At 46.0% G+C, this 23196-nt stretch overlaps 1 protein-coding gene across 4 annotated transcripts in view; it reads right to left on the bottom strand.

Moving 5' to 3' along the window:
- Positions 1-703: 703 nt before the first annotated feature.
- The window catches only part of Brpf3 (bromodomain and PHD finger containing 3), a 34417-nt gene continuing 11924 nt past the window's right edge, over positions 704-23196 (bottom strand). For 2 of the 4 annotated variants that reach the window (XM_076858828.1, XM_076858829.1), the window contains exons 5-13: positions 21721-21849; positions 21104-21416; positions 20131-20436; positions 18135-18641; positions 15203-15296; positions 11384-11481; positions 8566-8663; positions 4824-4978; positions 704-3049 (exon numbers count right to left, since the gene is read on the bottom strand). In XM_076858828.1, coding sequence (XP_076714943.1) covers positions 2866-3049; positions 4824-4978; positions 8566-8663; positions 11384-11481; positions 15203-15296; positions 18135-18641; positions 20131-20436; positions 21104-21416; positions 21721-21849 — 1884 coding nt within the window. In that variant the 3' untranslated portion in view covers positions 704-2865. Of the gene's footprint in view, positions 3050-4823; positions 4979-8565; positions 8664-11383; positions 11482-15202; positions 15297-18134; positions 18642-20130; positions 20437-21103; positions 21417-21720; positions 21850-23196 lie in introns of those variants that run through there. The other 2 variants (XM_076858830.1, XM_076858831.1) reach the window with 2 other exon arrangements.

Consider the following 23196-nt stretch of genomic DNA (forward strand, 5'->3'; position numbering starts at 1 on the left):
CAAGCAGTTTGTTCCTGGGCATCTTCCTGCTGCTTCCGTTCTTCTCAATGCCCTTTCCAGAAAAGCTGTGGCCACAACCACCAAGAATGGGGAGCATGGTGTACAAGAAGCCACTGCAGCCTTGAAATGCTGTGGAGCCCACGGGGCTCTCTGGCCAGATCCTCCTCCCAGGACTCTGCCACCATTCCTTAGCTCATGGACCTTGGTCAAGCCTTTCACTCCTGCTGGCCTTGTTCCTTGTTTCTGTGAATTGGGGGCCAGGAAGGTTCAAGGATCCCTTCCAAATCTAAGAAGCGCTGGGCTCTGTCTGGTCAGCTGCCCATCTATAGAACAGACCAGCAATAATGGCAAAAGGAGAGAGCATCTTAAAAGTTTTGAGGTGCTGTGGGTGTCCGGATCGCCACTCCTCCCACTGAAGAGGAGCAGAGCTCCTACGGGAACATGGCCACAGAGAATCTGAGGTACAGGAAGGTGGGCTGGCCCTTCCGTGGGTCCCAGGTGGCACTATCTGGGAGGGAAACAAGGTCAGCACCCATCTTCATGCCTACCCAAAAGTTCAAGAGACAGAGCTCTCTCCAGCCAGGGGCCTGCAACAGCCAGACAACCCCATTCTTAAGGGCTCTGGCCTTCTGAGGAGCAACTGAGTAGGTCTTAGGAAGAGGGGCCCCCACTGACCACATCAAACACAGCAATTGCTGCCCATTAGAACATTTATTTCTCAGAGAGAAAATAAGTTTCCGACAGTCATATTATAGTAGGTAAAATTAACTTTTGTATTCTTTACAGGCATAGATTTTCTCTGTTTATTACCTCTCTTATACCATCTGTTATAAACAATTCTAGAAAGCAAATAAAGTCACTTTCTACAATAAATAGAGCATCATGTGCTTCACAGCAGACGCGACAGAGACACATAGGCCCCATGCCACAGCAGGATCTGAGCCGTTTCGCGTTCTAAAAGAGCATTTTTAAAAATGAGACTCAGAGAGACTGAAGGATTCAGAGGTTGAAAAATAGACTAAGAAAAGAAAGTGCTAGGGGAAGAGAAGAGAGAGACAGACATGGAGTGGGGGAGTGGGGAGAGAGCTCCAAGATCTTACAACACAGGTTTAGACAAAGGTCACAGAGTCCACAGTTGACCAACTACCTGGGGAGAGGGGACGCGTAGGCTCCTTTAAATAAACCACACTGTGTGGCCACACAATGGAGGACTCCAGTAATGGACAGTATAGGCCTGAATAATTTAGAACAGTATTTTACAATTATATACACCATGTCCTTCCCCAGCCATATGCTGAATTGTTTTTTGTTTTTTTGTTTTTATTGTACAAAATCCAAAATCCCATCCTTTATGTTATTGAGTTTAGTTGGTTCCCTTTTAAACTCTGGCTCATGTCCCAAATGTATAAGAAGTCGGTGTGTGGTTGGCTGTATTTTTAAAAAGTTGAGTGTGTACAAATGGCAGTGATCTCCCCAGTGACTTTGTTTTGTCCAAAACTCCCCTATGAAAAATTTAAAACAATTAAAAAGAACGTCAAGTTAAAAATCAACATGGCGGTCAGTGGCCTGCAAGCTGGCCTGCGACTTTGGTGCTTAAGAGGAGGAAAAAAGAAATGTCCAGAGAACAAACATAGAAGCCTCTGAAAGCTGCGTTGGTTTGTCAGTCAGCATTCCCCATTCACAGTTTTGTTTTGTTTTTTCCCTTCCATTTTTTGAGAAGGTGGTGGAGAGGAGGTTAAAGAGAAAGAGGGAAGGAGACAGGGGATGAAATTCAAGGGCTATGTTCCCTGGTTTGGGAGGAGGGAGCAGCAGAGCCATGGGGCAGAGCCATGGGGCAGAGTGCAGGCAGGGGGATGTGCGAGGGCAGCGCCATGCTGTCCACGGTGGTGAGAGCTTTAAGGCTGCAGTTACAGAACAAAAAAGCCCATGAGAAGGGAGGAGGGAGAGGGCACACCCAGCTGATGGGCACTGCTCCATCCCAACTGCCCATGGCATCTCAGGGGACAGATGGATACTCTCACAATCAGCCTGGTCTGCTGATAGGGGCCCACTCCAGCCTGGGCCCATGACACAGCAAGACAGGGAGAGGGCAGGAGGGCCACTTCATCCTGGGGCATGCTCAGATGGCCAGGCTCAGCCCTATTAGCAGCAGCAGAGGTCAGTGGGATGGGGAGGTGTGCTGGTGGGTGGGGTTCTCACGGGTGGGCTGGCCCCTGCCTGGACCCTGAGGGGCCTGGCAGAGACATCCACCCAGCATAGCAGCTGGCCAGGAAGGGAATGAGACTTTAAAGAAAAAGACAAGTTTGGTGATGTTTCTGTCAGTTTGGCACAAGAGAGAAAGGAAGGAAAGGAATAGGGAAAGAGAGTGAAGACAAGATAGGTTGAGAATGGGTTGGCGAGGGGGAGAAGGGGAGCTCGGTGGGATTCCCCAAGGGACCCTGGCGCATCCACAGCATCTCTGGGATCAGTGTCAGAACCTCGCCTGCCCTGAGGTGTAGTTAGCTGGGAAGGGGCTGGAGGAGCCAGGCAGCCCCTTGAGAAGGAGCCTAGCACCTCTCGGCTTCTGGGCCAGGTCCATCTCCTTGTTGGGCCCAAGCCCCACAGCTGTTTCTACTTCTAAGTGGTTCTTCAGTGGAATAGCCCTGATGGACCTCAGGTGGGAGTTTTTGGCACACAGCAGGCCCTCCAGGGAAACCATGTTATTGGTCAAAACTGAGGCCTTGCCCTAAGTGAGGACACAGTCCAATCCCTGGCCTGCCATGAGTGGGAACTGCCGGCCATACATCTGGCTAGGCAGAAGAGGCTTCTCTGTGCCCCATGGGACGGAGGCAGGCAGGGCAGCCAGAAGCAAACCCAGCCTCATCCTTACAGGTAGCTGGAGGTGACGAAGGAGTGGGGTCCCCGGACTCGGCTCAGGTGGATCATTGCACGGTCATAGGCCACCTGCACTGACTTGCGGATGCTGGTCTTGCGGCCTTCCAGCATCTTGAGCTTGTCCACAGTATCTTCTACACCCAAGGGAAGAACTTTGTCCCTTGGAAGCCACTGCCTGAAATACAAGCACAGTTAAAAAGCTGGGCTGTGATGGGTCCAGGGGCTCCTCTGGGCCCACTTGCCCAGAATAGGCAAGGCTGGAGAGAGGTTACAGGGCAGAGTAGGTTAGATTGGTACAAATTCATGCAAGAGCCACCAAGAACCAGGTGGGACAGGGCAGCAAGTATGCAGGGGTGGGAAGGAGAGTATAGGATCTGTTTGGCAGCCAGGTCCTTCCCTGGGCCCTCACTCTGCTCTGAGGGTTGTCAGGGCCCTAGAGCCATTAGAGGCCCATCTGCTGTCCCAGAGGGCAGGCTGAGTGACCCTGGAGGACTCTAATCCTCACATGCTTTGGGGAATTAGGGAGTTATGGCTAGGAAATGGAGCTGTGGTTGGGAAGTAGAGGCAATGCCAGGAATTTATGGACCTCCTTGGTGTCTACATTGTGTTTGTGTGTGTGTGTGTGTGTGTGTGTGTGTTATCCCCCTACCCCATCCCCACTTCCCTAGTTGGATCTAATGTGTGGCTGAGAGCACAGCCTTCAGATCTTGGTTTCTGTGTCAGTTCTGGTCAAGGTGTCTTTTATTTTTTGGTACTAGGGATTGAACCCAGGGCACTTAACCACTGAGCCACATCCCCAGTTCTTTTTTTTTGGTGGGGGGGCAGGTACCAAGGATTGAACTCAGAGGCACTCAACCACTGAGCCACACCCCCAGAACTATTTTGTATTTTATTTAGAGATAGGTCTCACTGAGTTTGCTTACTGCTTAGCTTTTGCTAAGGCTGGTTTTGAACTCACGATCCTTCTGCCTCAGCCTCCTAAGCCTCAGGATTACAGGTGTGTGCCACCGTGCTCAGCATCCCCAGTCTTTTTTATATTTTATTTAGAGACAGGGTCTCGCCAAGTTGCTTAGGGCATCACTAAGTTGCTGAAACTGGCTTTGAACTTGCAATCTTCCTGCCTCAGCCCCGGGAGTCATTGGTATTACAGGTGTGAGACAACATGCCCAGCGGGGGTATTGTCTGAGTCTCAGCCTCCTCATATAAAAAAATGAATTGTGAGGGGACTGGAATTTAAATGAGAATAAATGAGATCATGTTTGTAAAGCAATTAGCATAAGAACATGGAGTAAGCACTCAATAAACAGCAGCTATTGCTATCATTATTTTTACCAACCAGTTCCACCTCCTTGTTCTACAAAAGCAGAGGTGACAACACTCTCCTGCTAGTGTTAAGAAGAACCTTAAGGTGTTCATAAACCATGGCAAGTGATTCCCTTGTGGAGGGTTCACATCACCCAGATGTTCTCCAGGACGGAGATGCGTGTTCCCACAGCTACAGAGAGTGCTGGCAGCCAACAGGCTCTCAGCTGAGTCTCTCTCTCCAGGAACCATCCACCAAGGGAGCTGCCTGGCCCAAGGTCATGCCCTCTCCTGGGACAGCTGGCATTCAGGGACAAATTGGCATGAAGGTACAAAGACACAGTGCCAATTCCCAACAGCCCTCCCAAGCTCCTCAGAGGATGAGCTGAGGCCTCCATTTCAAGGTTTTTGCACTTTGATTTCTTCCTCTGCCCAGTGCTGTGTCCCTCACCCCACAGTTCTCTCTATAGTCTGCCTCCTGATGCAAAGCTTCACCTCGGAGTGCTTCCCAGAGAGTCCCATCTGTGACCCCCTCAGTTACTACTAATGCTAGTAGCCAGTTATCATTAACACAGCAATGCAGGACAGCTGCTGATAGGTAACGCCTCTCCCTTCACCTGATGGCCCCAAGTGGTGCCATCACTCACCAGGTGCGCTTGTTGTCAAAGAAGAGGACAAGGAAGAGCTTCTCTCCAGCCTCTGCCTGTTTCTGCTCTCCCAGCTTCAGCACGTCCAGTGGGGGGACAGGGATGGGGACACCATTGTGCAGGAGGCCCTCCCGGGGCATCTTGGGATCGATGATCTGGAGGCAGAAAGGAAAATGGGCACTCAGTGGGGGAGGATAGGCTGAACAGGAACCCCTGGTGCAGGACCAGTTGCCAAAACACCCTATACCTAAGCCATGCAAGGGCTCAGCTCTGCCCACAACTGAGGAATGGAGAGGCCAGCGTCATCCATGACCTGCAACACTTCAAAACAGAAACCATGACTCTGTCTAATCCTCCAGCTCTGCCCAATCAATCCAGATGACAGAACTTGTTTTATGGACTATCAGGCCTTGGAGTTGAAATAAGAAATGGGAAGTTCATGCAGGGATGGTACTGAATGGGGTATCTTTGATGTCCTGACCAGGTAGGTAAACCCCTTCTTCCCAATGTCCTTTACAAGGTAAGAGTAGAGGTCATTTCTCCCCTCAATTTCCCTTTAGAACCTTTGTAATTCACCTTGAATGCTCAAGGGAATTGCCTAGCACCATGGCTACCAAAAAGGCTCAGTATCAGCAAGTAGGACATCCTTTCAGTTCTATGGAAAAGAACCTGGTCACCCAACATCTTTTTTTTTTTTTTTTTGCAGTGCTGGGGATTGAACCCAGGGCGTTATGCATGCAAGCACTCTACCAACTGAGCTCTATCCCTAGCCCACCCAATACCTTCTTGCCCAACTATAACCCCTCCTGAGGTAAGGGTCAGATACACATCACACTTCCATGATAAAATCAGAAGAGGTTCAGTGTATAGGTAGAAGACTGAGCTTGGAGGGTCAGTGGAGAAGGGAGAATGAGATTGTTGGAAACAAGGATCACTGGTGGAACTAATGCTTGAGGCAGAAGCACCAGAGGTGCAGGAGCTGGGCCTGCCTCGTTCGGGTTTGTTTCCAGCACCTAGCATCCCCGGCCTAACTTAGAGCAGGTTCACAGCAAAATGCCCGGCAGCGTCAACAAAACAATAATTTTCTAGGCCTATGGAGCACTCTCAAAGTTTCCAAAGCTTCTAATTATTTACACATCATCTCATTTCAATCTCTTGCTGATGCTGGGAAGTCTGAAAGGTGTCACCTGACAGACAAAAAGACCAAGCAAGTAGATGTAGTTGGCTGAAGCCATGGCTGGGACGACAACCAGATACCTGGACAAGGCCTGGGCCTCTGCTGCCAGCAGCCTCCTGCACAGCTCGTTTCCAGAGGAGTGAGCTGATAGTCTCTGCGCACAAAGGCCAGAGAGACTTGGAAACTTATTGAGGAAGCAGTCTTCTCTAGAGACAGAGTAATCTTAATTCCTATACCATGTCCCAGGGGCCTCTTCTTCATAATAAATGGCTCTCATTATTTACCTTTGGGTGTCTGCCAACTTCCCTACATCCCTTTCAAGATAAGCAGCTGAAAGCAGGTGCTCTGTTTAAGAGTTTACTCCAAGGAAGAACCACCTCTACCCTACCCGCCAGCTGTGTAATTTGGTCAAAAGTCTACCTCCCTGCACGAGTCCCTTCTGGAACTGAAGCTAAGGGTCCTAATAAGAACAACTATACAAGCCCTTCTAAGCTTCCTCAATTACCAAAGGAGGCAGTGGGGCTACTATGGCATGCTGGTTCCTGAGAATAGATTGTGAAAAACTTTTTGAGGGCAAAAGCAAAGTAGGTAAGCCTGCCATCTGAGAATAGCTTTTATGTCCCAAAATAATAAATAATGGTCCATTCACTCAATGAATGCTATACAGATGTAAAACAAGATGGAAACAAAGCTTGTGATAAAATTTAACATTATACAATAAAGTGTACCTTCTCTATTATCACAACTACAATAAGTAAACAACAAATAAAAGTATATAAAATATTTAAGAGCAACATGTTAGAATGGTAGGGTTTATGTTGCTTTTTTTCTGTTTTCCCAAAACTTCTACATTTTAGCACACTAAAAAAAAAAAAAAAAAAAAAAAAAAAAAAAACCACATTTGTATAAAAGACAAGGAATTAAAATAAGATTAAAGTACAATATAATATGCAAATATGTACTGAAATGTGCACAGGAAAAAGACTGGGAAAGCATGCACCAAAATAAAAACACAGGTTGTGTTCAGATGGTGGCTGAATTTCTTTTTAAAAGACTAGTTTGGGACTAGGTCTTTTGCATGTGAGGCTTAAAACAAAAAACCATCAAACCTGCACAGCCGAAATAAATCATTTCCTTAATGACTTAAGCTGGGAGTGGGGGGTGGGGGCGGCCCTACAGTCTCACAGCTGGCAGAGCCCTAGGCTTGTGAAATCGGGAGCCCCTGGTCCAATGTCTACAGCTGCGAGACACAGGGTGGATCTTCCCAGCTGCCACTACTAGGAGAGAAGGAGGTAGGTAAGGCGGGTTCCCATTATGGCTGCAGCAAACTGTATAACCTCTTTGAGATAGTCTCCTTATCTGTCCAAACAGGATTGTGTTCCTGCCCTCTTTATCTTAAGATGCTGTTGTTAGGCTCAAAAGAAGCACAGATAGTAAAGGGCTTGGGGAAGCAAAAGCCCAGAGATGTGTGCACATGAGAGACTAGCAGGTGGCTCCCATCTTGGCTACAGAGCACTCAGGAAGTTTTTGAAAAAATTATCCATGCTTTAGTCTGGGTTTAAGAGAGTCTAATTTGGCGGTTGTAAGGTGGAGTTGACTCAGTGTATGTGCTGTTTTAAAATCCTCCCCACCCCCAAATGATTCTGACACGGCCCAAAGGTTTAGGATCAGTGGTATCTTCCAGAATCAGGTGGACTTTTCCTCCCCAACTGAGAAAGAGCTCTAAGAAATAAGACTCAAGGCGGTAAAAATGGAATTCTTAGCTACTGTACTATGGAAGAAATGGAAATTTTAGCTACTGTTGGTGGAAATATAAACTGGAACTCATTTTCAGGCAACTTGGGAACTTGTACCAGAATTGTACAGACTTTGCCCCAGGAAGGCATTCCTCAGAATTCATTGTAAAGAAATAACAAAGATACACAGAAAAGTAAAGATACAGTGATCTCTATTGCCAACTGTTTATCATGGTGAAAAATTCGAACAATCTAAATGGTCAACTAGGGACTGATTAAAATATGGTACATGAAAACAACTGAAGATGATACAGTCATTAAAGGTGATGCTGATGAAGAGTGTTTAATGGCATAAGAGCTGCATATTCACAGTATGCTTTTTAAGTGAAAGGGAGGTTAAAAACAGTATGCTTTCATATATATGCATATTTATGCATTTAAAAAAAGGCTGAGTGAGGTATACACCAATTTATCCCTGAATACAGGACTGTGGATGATTTTGAACTCAATGGCTCAGAACCAGGGCTTTGGCATCACACATTTTGATCCCTGGACTCAAATTCCAACACATATGCATAAGTAAATAAATAAATGCTATCAAAACCCTAAGAACCCTAATTTCTGTCTGCCTGTGCTTAGCCTATTTCATATGCTCCCAGCTGGAAGTCTTACTGGCCTGCTCCATCCAGGCAGGGGTAAAACTCCGCTTCCCTCTACAGTTACAGGCACCCTGACTCCCACCACACTCTGCTGGCTTGACCCACTCAGATAAGCCCCCAAGGCAAGGCAACAGGCGGAGGTAGGTGGGTGGTGTCTGGGGCAGACTCACCAAGGCAGGGTAGGAGGGGTAGCCTCGGCACTTGGCCCACACCAGCTCCAGGGGCTCCAGGTCTCCGCGGTCTTCAAAGGGCATCAGGAGGCTTCTGCCTGGGGGTGGGGGAGGGGAGGAGACAGCGCCCGAAGGGGACTTGGAATGGTGCCCCCAAAGCCCTGCCTGTGGCCTCCACTTGTCTGGGGCAGCCCAGAAATGAGTCAGCAACATCCCCTCCACCCTTCCTTTACCCTGCCCTTTCCTTAGGAGAAATTCTTAGTGGATCAGGGGTCGGCAAACTAGTTCTACAAACTGCCAAACAGTAAATATCTTAGGTACTTAAGGACTACATGGTCTCTGTCCCAAGTATTCAACTCTGCAGTTGTCCAATGAAAGCTACCACAGATGATCTGTGAGTGAATAAGTGTGGCTGTGTACCAATTTTTGTTCTGGACACTGAGATTTGAATTTCAAGTAATTTTCACATTATAAAATATTCTTCTTTTGATTTTCTTCTTAATAGTTTAAAAATGTAAAAACCATTCATAGCTCACAAGCCATATAAAAACAGGCAGAAGACTATAGTTTACCGACCTCTGAACTTGAACCCTAAGATGGTTTTCCCAGGGAAACCTGCTTCATCCCCAGGGTCTCAGGGAGAAGGGCAATACCCTAGCTTGGGCAGAAAGAGCCACATATCACTGTCTGGCCCCGCTAAGTAGGGAATCCTCATGATGGAAGCTTTGAGGGAAAAAGTATCTGGGAAGGACATTGCAGTAAAACCACTTGCAAAGTGAGTTCTTTTCTGACCAGGCCACACTGGGTCATCCAGGTCACCTGGCTGTGCAGCACTCAGCAGAGCCAAGTAGGTCTGCAGGTATTTCACATCTGTTTTTATCAGACTTTTCTCTGGGTGTCTGGCCCTAGGCAGGCACCCTATCTCCTCAGCTTACTTCATTCTACACTCGGGCCCCACCTAGCACACATGCACAGGTGCTTCACAAATGCTTCCAAACACCAGAGAAAGCTCTTTCTCTCCCCATATTTACAAACTGGGAACAAGGAGGCAATTGCACTCAACAAAGGAAAAGGGTCCAAAGCTCAACGTGGCTAATTATATTTCTAAGGAAATACTACACTCTCATTTACGGTTTAAAAAAAAAAAAAATGTACCCAAATAATGAGGTACTGTTTTGATTCTACTGAATCAACAGTAATAACAATGAAAAGATAAAAGACACTAGTGAAGAGGCAGTTTAAGTGGGAACTGGTACAGTGATACACTGCTGATACAACTACAATTCTTTTAGAATGTAATTTGGGGTTATGTCTCAGGAGCCATCAAAAAAGTATATGAACCATCTGCTCCTTGGCTACTTATTCTAAGAAAAATAACTTTAAAGATGAATAAAAGGATTCTGAACAAAAATGTTCACTACATTATATAATGTTAATGTATAATGTATGTTAAAAGTTGTAGATGTCTAACAATAGACCAGTTCATTATAATGCATTGATTATATTCAATACATTTTACAATAAGAGATATATAAAGATTATGTCAACATGAAAGAAGTATGAGATAATATTAAAAAAAATAACAGAAGACAAAAGTGTATATGTTTTGGATTAGCACTTTGTTAAAAACATGCCTAAAATAAACAGAAGGCAACACAGAGAAATGAAGACAATAGTGTTAAGATGATAGAAGTATGAGAGGTCAATTTCCTTTGGCATCATTTTAAGTATGTGGATTTTAAAAATAAGAATAAAATGTCACCACCAGAAGCACAAAGTGTGCCAATTCACTCTTGGTTTTGATATTTGATGCTACACAAATTCATCTAGACATGACCCTGCCTTCTGGGTGTTGACAGTCACAGAAAGTAATGAAACACGCGGGCATGCATTCATCAACACACATACCAGAAACTGATGCTAAGGGAAAAGGAAAGGGGCAGAGAAGTGCTGCAGAGACTGCATGGGGATGAACAAGGGTGAGCTCAGCCTGCTCTACCTGCTGCATCTGAGCCCCAGCCCAAGTTTCTCCTCTTGGCCAGGCCCTGCCCTTTAGTCCACTGATCCAAAGAGTAAGACCCATAAAACAACAGAGTTTTGTGAGATTCAGTGACACACTCTATCACTGATTAATGAGCATAGACAGGCAATATCCATCCAAATTACAAATGCATATTTCCTTCAACTCAACAATTTACTTCTATAGATATATCGCCCTGGATATAAAATGGTCTATACACACATAAGGATACTCAATGCAATACTGATTATAACAAATAAGTGAAAACAATCTACACTTCTACCTTTAGATGGCTAAGCAAATGAAGGCGCTCCATGTATTGGGAACAAGGCAACCAATACAAAGCACAGAGAGATCTCCAAGCTCTACTATTAGATGAAAAAGAGAAATGGTTTAGAGGAATATGTATACACTAGCTTCTTTGCTCATTCAAATAGACACACAAGTTTTGGCTTGTACATACATGGATTACCTCTGGAAAAACACAAAAGAAAATGCTAACAGATGTTCCAGGGAGGGGAGCACTGGCTGTCATTATATACCCTTTGGCACCTTCTCTCTCTTCTTTGGTACCATGGCATAGCATGCATTATATATACAAATTTAAGATGAAAAAAATGTTTAAAAGCACGAATGGCCTACAAGTGAGGGACACTTCCTTGGCCAGTGTCTGAGAGTTTGGGGAGCTCCAGGACTGGCTGCTTGATTCTGTGCCCCAGTGGTGAAGCTGCCTGAAGAGCTGGCTGCTCAGAAGACCTGCCCCCCACCCACCAGCACTGCCTCGACACCACTCCTCACCTGAACCACTGTAGTCGGTGTCTCCGTTCACACCTTCCAGGAAGGGCACTCGAGACAGGGCTGGCTTCCCACGACTGCGTTTGGGGGGCGTTAGACCACTGCATACAGAGTAAGGAGAGGGGTGAAGAGCAGTTTAGATGACTAACACACCCACTTCTGCTCTCCTATCTCTGACACAGTGGAGCTGCAGAAGCCCACAGGGAGGAAGTGTTCACAGACAGCTTCGCTAAAGCCCACACTGGTCCACAGCACTCTTCTGACCTCAAAGTTCCCACCAGGTTTTTGGGAACCACTGCTTCTATGTAGAAGGATTGAACACGAACAGAGAGGGCCCTGTCCAGGGACTTTGGACTTCATCCAGAGGACAGGTCACCCTAGTCTCTTGTCAGTCCTTTCACAGTCTCAGCAGCTTTGCCATGAGGGAGGGCCACTTCATATCTGCCCAGAATCCCTTGCTGTGTGGTTCACATGCTGCTTCTTTAGAAATCAGTTTATTTTAGAAGTACAAAAATTTGCCTCTTTTCCAAATTTTCTATAATGGACACATCTTACTTCTAGAATTAGAAAAGACATTTTTAAATGGAAAAAAAAAATCTACTTCTTACTTCCAAATGGTTTATGTGTGAAGTTTTTCTTGGATAGAGAGAAATTTTTTTTTTTAAACTAAAAAGTAGATTGACTTTTTTTTTTCAAACATGGCTTGTGCAAAGAGGTAAAATATATATCTATATTAGACAAAGACTAGAAGATAATAAGCAAAACTAAGAATAGCAATACCAGAACAATAGTATAATGGAGGCCACCCAGGAGTCAGTATTTTAAATAGCTCCCCATGCAATTCTAATGCACAACCAAGCTGAGAGCCTCTAGCAAGAATGATGTGGCAAGGGCTCTTTTTTCACCCAAATTTTAAAAAATATTACTGCTATATATTTTTTTCCAATAAAACAATGCTTAAAAGACAGGTCAACAATCTGAAGAAAAATATATGTATTTAGGAAATCCTGGTGGGAAGAGCAGCAGCCAGGGGTAGAAATGGTTAGAGAGCAGAGAGCTATTTTACTGAGTCAGAACTCTCATGATCTTATACTTTTTATACAATCCTCCTTTGGTACTAGGGATTGAACCAGGGGCACTCTGCCGCAGACCTACATCTCCAGCCCTTTTAACTTTATTTTGAGACGGGCTCGCTAAATTGCTGAGGCTGGTCTCCAACTTGCAATCCACCTGCCTCAGCCTCCCATAGTAACAAGGTTTTGCTTAACCAAAACCCATGAGGGCTAAAATCCTTTAGTAAACAGTAGTTACACCGGAATGTTTTTCTTCCTAGTCAAATTAGTAGCTTTTTTTTTTTTTTTTTTTTTTTTTTTGTTGGGGGGAACCCAGTTCACATTAAGGATTCAGTCCTTACCCTACAAAAATCTATCCATGGGCTTAGAGCCTTTACAGTCTTATACAAATGTTAAGTGCTAATAATTTTATTAGGAAAACCCCTCAAAGTTCATATCCTGAGTCTGGAAAGGCATCTTCAAATATGACAGGAGAGAGCACAGCAAAGGGGTTAAAATATTAAACTTGGAGCCAGGTTCTCTCTGTTCAAAACCCAGCTCTTCTCCTCATTAGTTGTGCAACCTCAAGTGAGTTATTTAACTTCTCTGAGGTTTGTGTTCCCTGTGTGATGTTATGGGGATTTAATGGTTTAATACACACAAACCACTCATTATAGCACATACCATGAAATGAATAAACAGCAGCTGTAGTCATGTGAAGGGCTGTAAATTTCAATGTCTTATTTAAAAAAGTATTCCAAACTACTAATTTTACACTATGGAATGATGAGCTCTGAGAAGGATGAGCTCAATATAATAGGACGCAATACTAACATGAGGCCTTGGGTTTCTGATTCCTAGAAACTGCAATGGCCTGCAAAGCAGCCCTCTGTTAAGGGACCTTCTGGAAGATAAGTCCATGAGAACAGATACCCCATCAGTGTCTAGAACAGGGTCTGGCATACAGTAGGTGTTCAATTATCAATAGGTGAATGAGTGATCTATTCAAAGAGGACACAGCCCCAACCTGCTAAGAAAACCACCAGAGAAGATCATCCCAGGGGTGGGTGGGGAAGAGGGAGTCAATGATGGGCTAGTGACCCGTTCTTTCAAGGTTACTTATAGTTCTGGGATTATGTGATTCCAGTCTAATAAGACCTTCTTTTCTGTACTTACTACCATAATGGAGGGAAAAGAAAAAAGAACTGCAGTTGGAGCCCCTCAATCTCCTATTTTAAGCCCGGAAATCCCACTGATAATCACTGAGTTAAAGAGGAAATGCCTTCCAAGAGCACTGTTCCTATATCAAGTCAGTGCCCCAAAGCAATTGGTGACATTGGTCTGGAGTTCCTCCTAGACCAGCAGGCTGAGCTGAGCCTGGCTTGCTCCTCATGACTCATAGCTGGGAAGAATGCCTTCACAAAAGGAGACCAGCACACCTTCCACCTTTAGTCAAGGGCTAGAAGGGAAGGTTGGATGACCTTGCTCCTTTTCCAACCTCAATGAACTAGGTTTCCAGGTACTTTAACTTTGAAGGAAGCCAGGAACTCTAACCTGGGCCCAGATTAGAAGCACCTTCTAAGATTCTGAACTCTCTGTTTCTGGTATTTCTCCTGGTATTTTATCTACTTCCCTTATCCATCTGGAGACTGCAACAAAGAGGGAGACAACTAGGGCAGTTTTGAGGCACTGTGGGAAGAAAAATCTCAAAGGAACCAAAGTGGGACACCAGTCTAGCACCAAAGGCTAAGTAGAGGTCCGGATGGTCCTCCCTGGAGCCCAGCAGCCAGGGTAGAGAAGGTACCTACCAAACTATACACAACCCTGCCTTGGAAGCACTGAAAACACAGACATCTAGTCTTCTGGTGCTGCCCTGGGACCTTTCCTCCCCAACTCTGAAACTCAGCAGCTGTGGTAAGACCAAGCCATCAGCCTTTAGGACTAGTCATTTTCTTTCTTTCTTTCTTTTTTAAATGGACACAATACCTTTATTGTATTTATTTTTATAAACAACCCAGTGCCTTACATGTGCTAGATAAGCTCTACCACTGAGCCACAACCCCAGCCCCAGAACTAGTCATTTTCTTTAGTGGCACCGAGGTTCTCTCAGTTTCTAAGAGTTTCATTGTTTCTGGGTTTTGCAGAACACAGAACACAGAGCAGAGGTTCAATAAACTCAGACCTCTGAAGAAACTTTTAAGGTTCTGGTCCCAAAAATCCTCCCTTCAGGTTAAAGAATGACAAAAGAGACCCATCCCTTCCCAGCTCAAGGATGACAGATGAGCTGGGGCTTTTATTTGAATAAAAAGCAATTTCAAATTTCCTATTTGCTCATTCCTTATTCCATACAGCGCCTCTAAAGAGGTAGTTGCTTGAAACCCCAACAGGCCTGGGGCAAAACTAAGTCTGTAACAAGCTGGGTTGCCTGGGGGTGTGTGTGTGCACACGTGCGAGTGCGCAGGGGTCTGGCTTAAACATTAGCTTCATTGGGCAATAGGAGATTCTGCTGTCCCCATCCTCTAGAGTCCAACTTCAGTCCCACAGACCGCATAAAGCATCAGAACCACACTCTTCTCTTAGAGCACATGGTAGAGTCAAGGATCACCCTATTTCTTAGGAGCACCCCGGCTCCGCCCCACCAAGTTAAAGACTAGAAGCCTCAGAAAGTAGTAGGGGTTAGAATCAAGATAAGTTCAAACCACTACTGAATGGAGAATAAAGGGAGAGGTGGTGGAGCTGCTGACAAAGTTTTGGGGACAAGTATCCTTACCTGCAAGCTTCAAATGCCAGTCCACCACTGAGACCCAAACTACATTCCGAGTCAGACCCGCTTTCAGTGTGTTTTCCAAAGCCATTGGTCACGCCTGCCAAGGACACACAGAGTGAGCCTGTGAGCACAGAAACTCCCAGCCCCTGACACATGCCACAGCATGAGGCAGCCACCTCGGGAGGGGTCAGTGAGGAGGGTGGAGAGGATGGCTGCTCTTCACTGTGGAAATGGGTCTTGGATGGTAGAGAGAACCTCACAGAAATAAAGGTTTGGGGAGAACACTCTTGGCTTGGGCAATAAGCTGACACTGCATTTTCCTTCCCCTTTAAGGAAAACAGCACACAGTTGACTTCTGCTATGTATCTGAATGACAATCCGAATGACAATTTGGATACAAAGGAAAACACTAAGACTTTCCCACCCTGGCAGGCTCACCCTGGATCTACTTCTAGTTTCAAACCTCAATTATCAGGGAGTCTCCTCTGTTTCTTGAGGAGCCCACCCACCTTGCCTCTTTAGATAAACATTCACACCCTGCACATCACACAGCTGGCAACAGCTTGCTTCATTCTGTGGACATGATGTCAGGAGGGGCTGAGGCGAGGATAAGAGCTCCGTGCCAACGGCCCCTGAGATATCTAGCAGATATATCAGGATTAAGAATGGGAGACTTTCCAGGAGATCTACAGCAGCCCAGATATTGCCAAGACAGAACTCGGGATTCTAGACTGGGCTCTGAAATATTGGGTCCCTTTTCCTTGTTAAGCCTTGGCCTTTCCTTTCGTGAAGATAATGCCTTCTTACTTGTAGAAGATGCTACTCAGCAAGATTTAGGGGTCTATTTACTGCAAGGAGCCTTCAGAAGCAGATGAGGATTGTCTGGTCATCTCAGGGGCATGATCTTGCTGTGAAGGCTTCCACTCTATCTATCCAATTTCTAACCACATTCCGGAGTCCTGCAACTGACACAGCTGGATCCAGATAGGCAAGGAGGTGAGCCAGGCACCTGATTTGAGAGGTGTAACAGACACCTTGGCCAGAAAACTGTGAGGCAAGTCACATCTGTAAGAGCAGGTATCTGAGCCAAGATGTCTATACCCTGACCTTATCTTGCCTCTAACATTAGGACCTCAATTTAAATCACCGAATCCAGCTGTGCCTCAGGTGCCTCACTTGTAAAGGATCAATACCTGTTGTTATGAAATTCAACTAAGGTTGTACATAAGTATTCCTGGGTGTCAGGCCACCCGGAATCATGGGACTGAAATGTATTTTCTCAGTATCTCCAGGCAGGGGGCCTCATCTGATTGGATGGTGCCGATGTCCAGACCTAGTTCCCAAGAGCAAGAGGTTTCATTTTTAGTGTACAATGTTCTCAGTGCTATTTGGCAGAGCCAGAAAGAGCAAAAAGATGACAATAACTGCTCTCAACTACTGAGTATATTAAGTGCTTTACACAGCTTATTTCCAATCCTGAGAGTCTTCCAAGATAAGTATCCTAGCTCCATATCAGAAAGAAGGAAACAGTTCAGAGAGGTTAGTTTCCCCAGGTTACACATCTGTAAGAAGCTGGAATATGAACTCAGGTACGCCTGACTCTGCTCTTGCCCCTACATACCAACGTTCTTCCCCAACACAGGGAAACTTAGGACAGATAGGAAGAAAAAATAATGTTGGAAACAAAACGTTAGGTTGGAAGGGAGAAAAGCAAGTGCTGGTTACACATTTCAAAGGTATCACATAAAAGAACATGAGAGCGACACAGGAACAAAAGACAAGAGCAGCCCCTCCCTGCCAGCAAGCTAGCCTTCACTATCCAAGACTAAACTACTTTACCCAGCATTCCTTGACCCTCCACGTCTAGGCCCACCTTACTCAAGTAGGCTCCCTCTAACTGTCCCTTAGAGACTGTCTTTCTCCTTATTTCCACACACCTGGGCCTAAGCCCTTCACCCCCATGTATTCGTTTCCATCCTACCCTCACCCCTTAAGGCCAGCTCAGACACCACCAGACTGGGAAGCCTTCCTAACTCTTTCACCTCCAATTACAACAGCTCTGGCGGTGCCACCTGTCACCCTACACTTAACCACATACTGTTGGGTTCTGTGATTTCTCTGAACCTTGGGAGACTACTTTGTTTCCCTACTGAACTGTAAATTCTTCCAGAGCTGGGAGTGAATCAGCTTATTGTCCCCACAGGGACCAGTTCATTCTGGACACGTAATAAGAATTTCTCAGTGATCTAGCCTCACAGCCTACCTCTGGGCCTCATTTCCTCCACCAACCTCTGCTGCAGCCACACTGGTTCCCTTGCTGTTCCTCAGACATGCAAGTATGTTCCCACCTCCAGGGCCAGTGCAGCTGCTAGTCTCTCTTTTGGGAATATTACTCCTCTGGATACACAAACAGGTCTTGCCTCAACTCCTTCAAATCTTTACTCAATTGTCACTTCCTCAGAAGATCTCCCTGGCCATCCTTTACAATACCACTCGCCTTCCCTATCCCCCTTCCCTGCTGGATTTTTCTTCAAAATTTCTAATACAGGATACCTCATTTTCTTTTGATTGATTTCCCTTATAAAAGAGGAGATTTTTATCTGTTTTGTTCACTGATTTTTTTCCCTCAGTCCCTAAGATAGTGCCTGATATAAATATCTGATGAACAAATTAAAATGAAGATAAAAACTACATTAGCATATACAAGCCTGCATCCCCTCAGGGCCAAGAAAAGCTCAGACATAACTTGGCCTTCTGAAATGCCACTCAAAGCCTGTTTCCCTGGGTTGCTACTCATGTTGGTCCCACTGTGAGCTATAGAGCCCTCCATGCTACTAATAGCATGCAGAGGCCTTAGGGAGATAGCCAACTAGGGAAGGTGCTGGCTGGCAAGGCAAAGCAGAAAAGCAACGAGAGAAGTCTCAGGCAGGGTCACCTGTCTCTTCCTCCTGCTGAGGGGACCTCTCCCCTTCGCTTTCACTACAGCTCCTGCTCCTTGGCCGCTTCCGGGAATGGTGCTCCTCTTCAATGCTGGCTGGAGAGTCAGGAGAGCCTGCCATACCATGGTCCTCACCATTCTCTGGAGCCCGGTCTGGGCTCCTCTGTAACTTAGCCCCATTCTTGGCCTTCTTGAAGAGGACTGATGTGCGGCGACCCACGCCACTTAGAGAGGCACCAGTAGGGGTGTCAGGAGCCATGACAGACAGTCTGTTGATGCCATTGTCACTGAGCAAGTGATGCAAGGGCTCACTCCCTAGCTGTAGAGATGATTTTTCCAAGAGCTCATCTTCTTCCACCTTTTTGGGCTTTGGGAATCGGCTTGGAGGTTTACTATCATTGATGGGTTTCAGAGTGGGGGGATCTGGGGGAGATTCTTGCTCAGACAAGGAAGGTGCAGGCCCAGTAGGCTCCAGGGTTGGTGGGGGAGGCAGTCTGGAGTCATCTGTTAGAGAAAAAGGGAACCTGCTTGAACATTTTAGAATGAGTCTGACCCTACAAGCCAGATACTGACACTGAAAACCAGGAACCAAAGGTATGGGGCTGGCAAATGTAGAAAGTTTCTTAAAAATTCCAATGCTCAGGTCCCACCCCAGAGCAACTAAACCCAAATCTCTAAAAAATGTGTTTTTTTTTTTTTTTAAAGCTTAACAGGTGAGTCTAAGAAGTGAGGGTTACAAACTGTTACTCTACACCTGAGAAAGCCACCTGCATAGTCAATACTTAGGTTAAGTCCCAGCTTGGCAGATCAGAGGTCTAAAATTCAAGTGTTTTCTGTCTGTCACTGATTTCCTTTCATATCACCCAGGTTAGATCAAGTAGAGCAGGCGGCAAGAATGAGTTTATGGATGTGGAAAATGAGAGCAAGTAAATCAAATCAGTGCTTCCCAAACATGTCTACTCACTTACCACCTTGCATCTTTTAAACATTGAGATTTTCAAGTCACAGCCCAGACTTCCCTTTCTGAACCTCTAGAAAGTGAGGCTGGGAATTTGTTTTTGTCTTTTAAACCCTAGGAGATGCTGTGGCATCTAGTCTATGGGGCATGACACTGCCCTGCCAGAGTCCAGAATGGGATTCAATGGCACGCACACGCCACACAGGGAGTTGTTAAGAGTCACATTGAACCCTCTAATGCCAAATGTGACCTTTCAGCCATCTTCCCATTCTCTGCCAACTTAAAATAAAATGGACCACTCCCTCTAATTTGGGCCCCTATTTATTGAAGATAAGTCCCAGTCTTTTGGACAGTGTGGGTAAAAGGCCCTCCCAAGCCCTAGGCTCAGATCCCAGGGCAGGTGTGAGAGAGACAATTCTATCCTCAGCAAAGGGGAAGGATTGGGAGCAACTTAGTTTATAGGGGAATCACTTCCCCAGCTGCCTTTTATAGCCAGATGCCTCTGCTTAGGAGGGGCCTGCAGACCTGACTCAAGAGCCCAAGCCATATGTAGGGTCATTACTGCTCTGCTATCTCCTCATACCCTCCTAACCTGCTTGAAGACTCTCTCTTCATGGTGGAAGAATCTAGACTGATATTTAGCTGAAATACACAATATGGTCATATCAAGCGCAAAATATTGTGATATTTCTCAATTTAGGTTAGTCAATAGCTACTGCTCCAACACCTGAAACTCCTAACTAAACCTCCCCCAAATCAAGCAACTAACCATCCACATCCAGGGCCCCCAGGAGCCCAGTCCCAAACAAAAGCCTACATCTACTATGACAGATAAATTTTGGTCTCTACAGGTTATTATATTTTGAATATCATCCCCTGAACATGATATGGAAGGGTGATTCCTCCATGGGCTTCTGCTTGCTCAGAGGGTCAGACCTAACCTGAAATTTCCAAAAAATTTCAGCTTAGATTATGCCCGTTCCATCCCTCCCACCCAACACACCAGCACCCTGCCTGCCTGTGACTCACTCTCACCTCTGTCCCCATCATCTTCTGGCTCCTCTTGCAGGGCCTGCTCCAACACAGCTGTATCCCCCGGGGGCCCTGCTGACAGCTCCCCATTGGACATTGTCTTGTTCAATGATGGCAGCTGTGGTGGTGGTGGTGGTTGTGCCAGCTTCTGCCGAAGGGCATTGATCTCCCGGCGCAGCAGGCGGACACGGCGGGTGCGGGCCCCACTGGACCGCATGGCACTCACCAGATCCAGTTTCTCCAGCAGCTCCTTCAGCTGCACCTCTGGAGACAAATGGGCCCGGTTCTCTGGGATGAGGATGTTGTCCACTGCCAGGGAGAAGAAAGGACAGAAGGTGCTGAAGAACCTGCCCAGCCCAGGACAAGGGAAAGGGGCTGAATCCCTCAGATGTGAAATGCTCTCCTGGAATGCCTGAGCCAGTGGCTTCCAGCAACATCACTGCCCAAAGGCAGCCACGGGGATAAAGTCAGAATGTGGGAATGGGCTCTGTGGAGCAGGCACGAGGCAGCTTGGCGAGGCAGCTTGGCAATGCACTGGCCTGAGTGACTGTTTGCTATTGCCATCAAGCAGCAGAGAGCAGGGGCAGGTGGAGTTGGAGGCTCAGCGGCAACGCTGTCTTTCTGGTCCTCCACCTGCACTGAATGATCCCCCCACACAGCAGCACTGTGCTGCCCTGTCCCATGCTCCAGTGCCACACAGAGGTGATCCAGGAGAGGAAGACTCCTGTGAGCTTCTCAAACAGACAGCAACACCTGATTTCCCTTTTCTACCACTCAAAAGGTATTCAGTGCACTGGTTAAACTTGACCCTGGGAACTGTTCTATTCACAAGCAGGACAGAACATGTACCTACCCCCAACTTTGCTTCTGGAGCCTACACTAGAGCCCCAAGGCCCACACTGACCCCTGGGTCTCTGGGCTCTGTCCCTGTGTTTTTTCCTGGTGCCTTCCCCCCTCACCCATCCAGGCTTCTCACCATCTTCCCAGGAGAAGCGGTAAAAGTCTTCCAATTTGGGTGATTCAGGCAGATGGGTGCCCCTCTCGGGGTCATAGCCGATGTTCTCTGCCTGCCGACGGGCATGCCGCAGAATGGCCCCTCCCAGGTCCCGTAGGCGGACAGCTGCTCGGTGGAAAATTGTGTCTTTAGCATTATACTTCATGCAGTTGGTAACTATAAGGTTAAAGTCCTCCTCAAACTCCTCCAAGGTGCGGTACAGGTGGGACTCCAGCTTCCGCCTCATAGTAGAAAAATCCATTGGCTTGGATATGAATTCCAGGTAATCTGGAACCTAAACATATAAAACCTGTACAATTACAACAACCATTTACTAGCCAAACAGGCACACCCTTCACCGGCACTCTTTGCCTCCCCAGTTTCTGATTTGGGCATACCAGGGGTTCATTCAGAGCCTTGGAGGCCTGGTCCACTCTGAGTTAATGCTGACCCTCACCATAGGCAAGTTTATTGGCTTTGCCAGATCACCACTCAGAGTAACATAAACCCTTTAGCACAGTGCTACCCACCCAGCCCCCAGCCTAGTTACACCCTATTTCCAGGAGGGGTTTGCTGCTTGGGATGTGACAGGAACTTGCCTCACTCAGGTTGACAGGTTCGGCAAAGATGTGTGCAGGATCCTTTTCCTGCAGCAAGTCCAGTGTGGTCCTCAGCAGCACATTGAATGGCATCAGCTCCAACTCCATGGCAGCTTGCTGGACCTTGACCTGTGTGGAAGGTGAGAAGCAATCAGAACATCCCCTGCAGTGAAACTTTTTTTTGACAACTTAACTTTCATCAATGATCTACAACAAATTTTCACAGAATAGTAAGCTGACCAGTGTATGAGGAGCTATCACCCTATCTTCAGCCTAGGAATAATGACATGACCAGTGGTATGATATGAAGGTGCCTCTCAAAAGTTCACATGTTGGAACCTTAATTTCCAGTGCAGGAGTTCTGGGGACATGGGACCTGACTGGAGGTTATTTATATATTACAGGATTCACCCTCATGAATGGACTGACACTGCTCTCATGAGAGTTCTCACAGGAGTGGGTTAGTTTCTGAGAGTGGCTTTGTCATGGAGGTGAGTTCTCCCACCTGTGCTCTCACCCCTTTACTTTTCTACCAAGAGATAATGCAGCACAACAGCCCTCACCAGTCCACCCTTGAACTTCCCAGCTTCCATCATGAGCTAGATAATGTATGTGTGATACACACACACACACACACACACACACACACACACCCACCCCATACATCTGTATTTATTTATGTATTTGGTACCAGGGATTGAACTCAGAGGTACTTTATCCTCTGAATTATATCCCCAACTCTTTATTTTGAGACAGAATCTCATTAATCTCATTAAATCTCATTAATCTCATAGGCTGAGGGCCTCACTAAGTTGCTGAGGCTGGCCTCAAACTTGCAATCCTCCTGCCTCAGCCTCCTGAGCTGCTGGGATTACAGGTATGCATCACCATGCCTGTTAAACTTTTCATTATAAATTATCTAGTCAGTGTATTCTATTTATAGCAGCAAATGAAGTAAAATAGCCACCATTTTGTAAATGTTTCCTATGTTTCAAACACCATACCAAAACTAATAATGGTAATAATTATTACTATTCTAATAGTTTATAATTTTATAACCCATACTAAGTAATAGGAATGCCCTAAACATTTTATAAAATATAAGTGAGTATATGAGGCAGGTAAAGGTTAGATATTTTACAAACAGGAAGCTGAGGCAGAGAGAAGCTACCTGGCCCAAGGTCATACAGCTAATAAGGGGTAGAATTAAGATTCAGTACAAGACAGTCTGCTTCTTGACCATTATGCCCCTCTACTTCTCTATTGTATTACCTCTGTTAATCACTATAACTCTGAAAGAGAAATTTTCATCTCTATTTTACAAATATGGAACCTGAGGTTTGGAGAAAGTTGATGGAGTCACAAATCTAAAGTCATCTGACTAAAGAAGAGCACAGATGGCATTTTAAAATAGGTCTGACTTAGTCCAAGAAGTACACTGATAAAATTAAATGTGCCGTGGACCAGAATTTTTTT

This window comes from Callospermophilus lateralis, chromosome 6, assembly GCF_048772815.1.
Source record: "Callospermophilus lateralis isolate mCalLat2 chromosome 6, mCalLat2.hap1, whole genome shotgun sequence".
In the NCBI taxonomy this organism is placed as follows: domain Eukaryota; kingdom Metazoa; phylum Chordata; class Mammalia; order Rodentia; family Sciuridae; genus Callospermophilus; species Callospermophilus lateralis.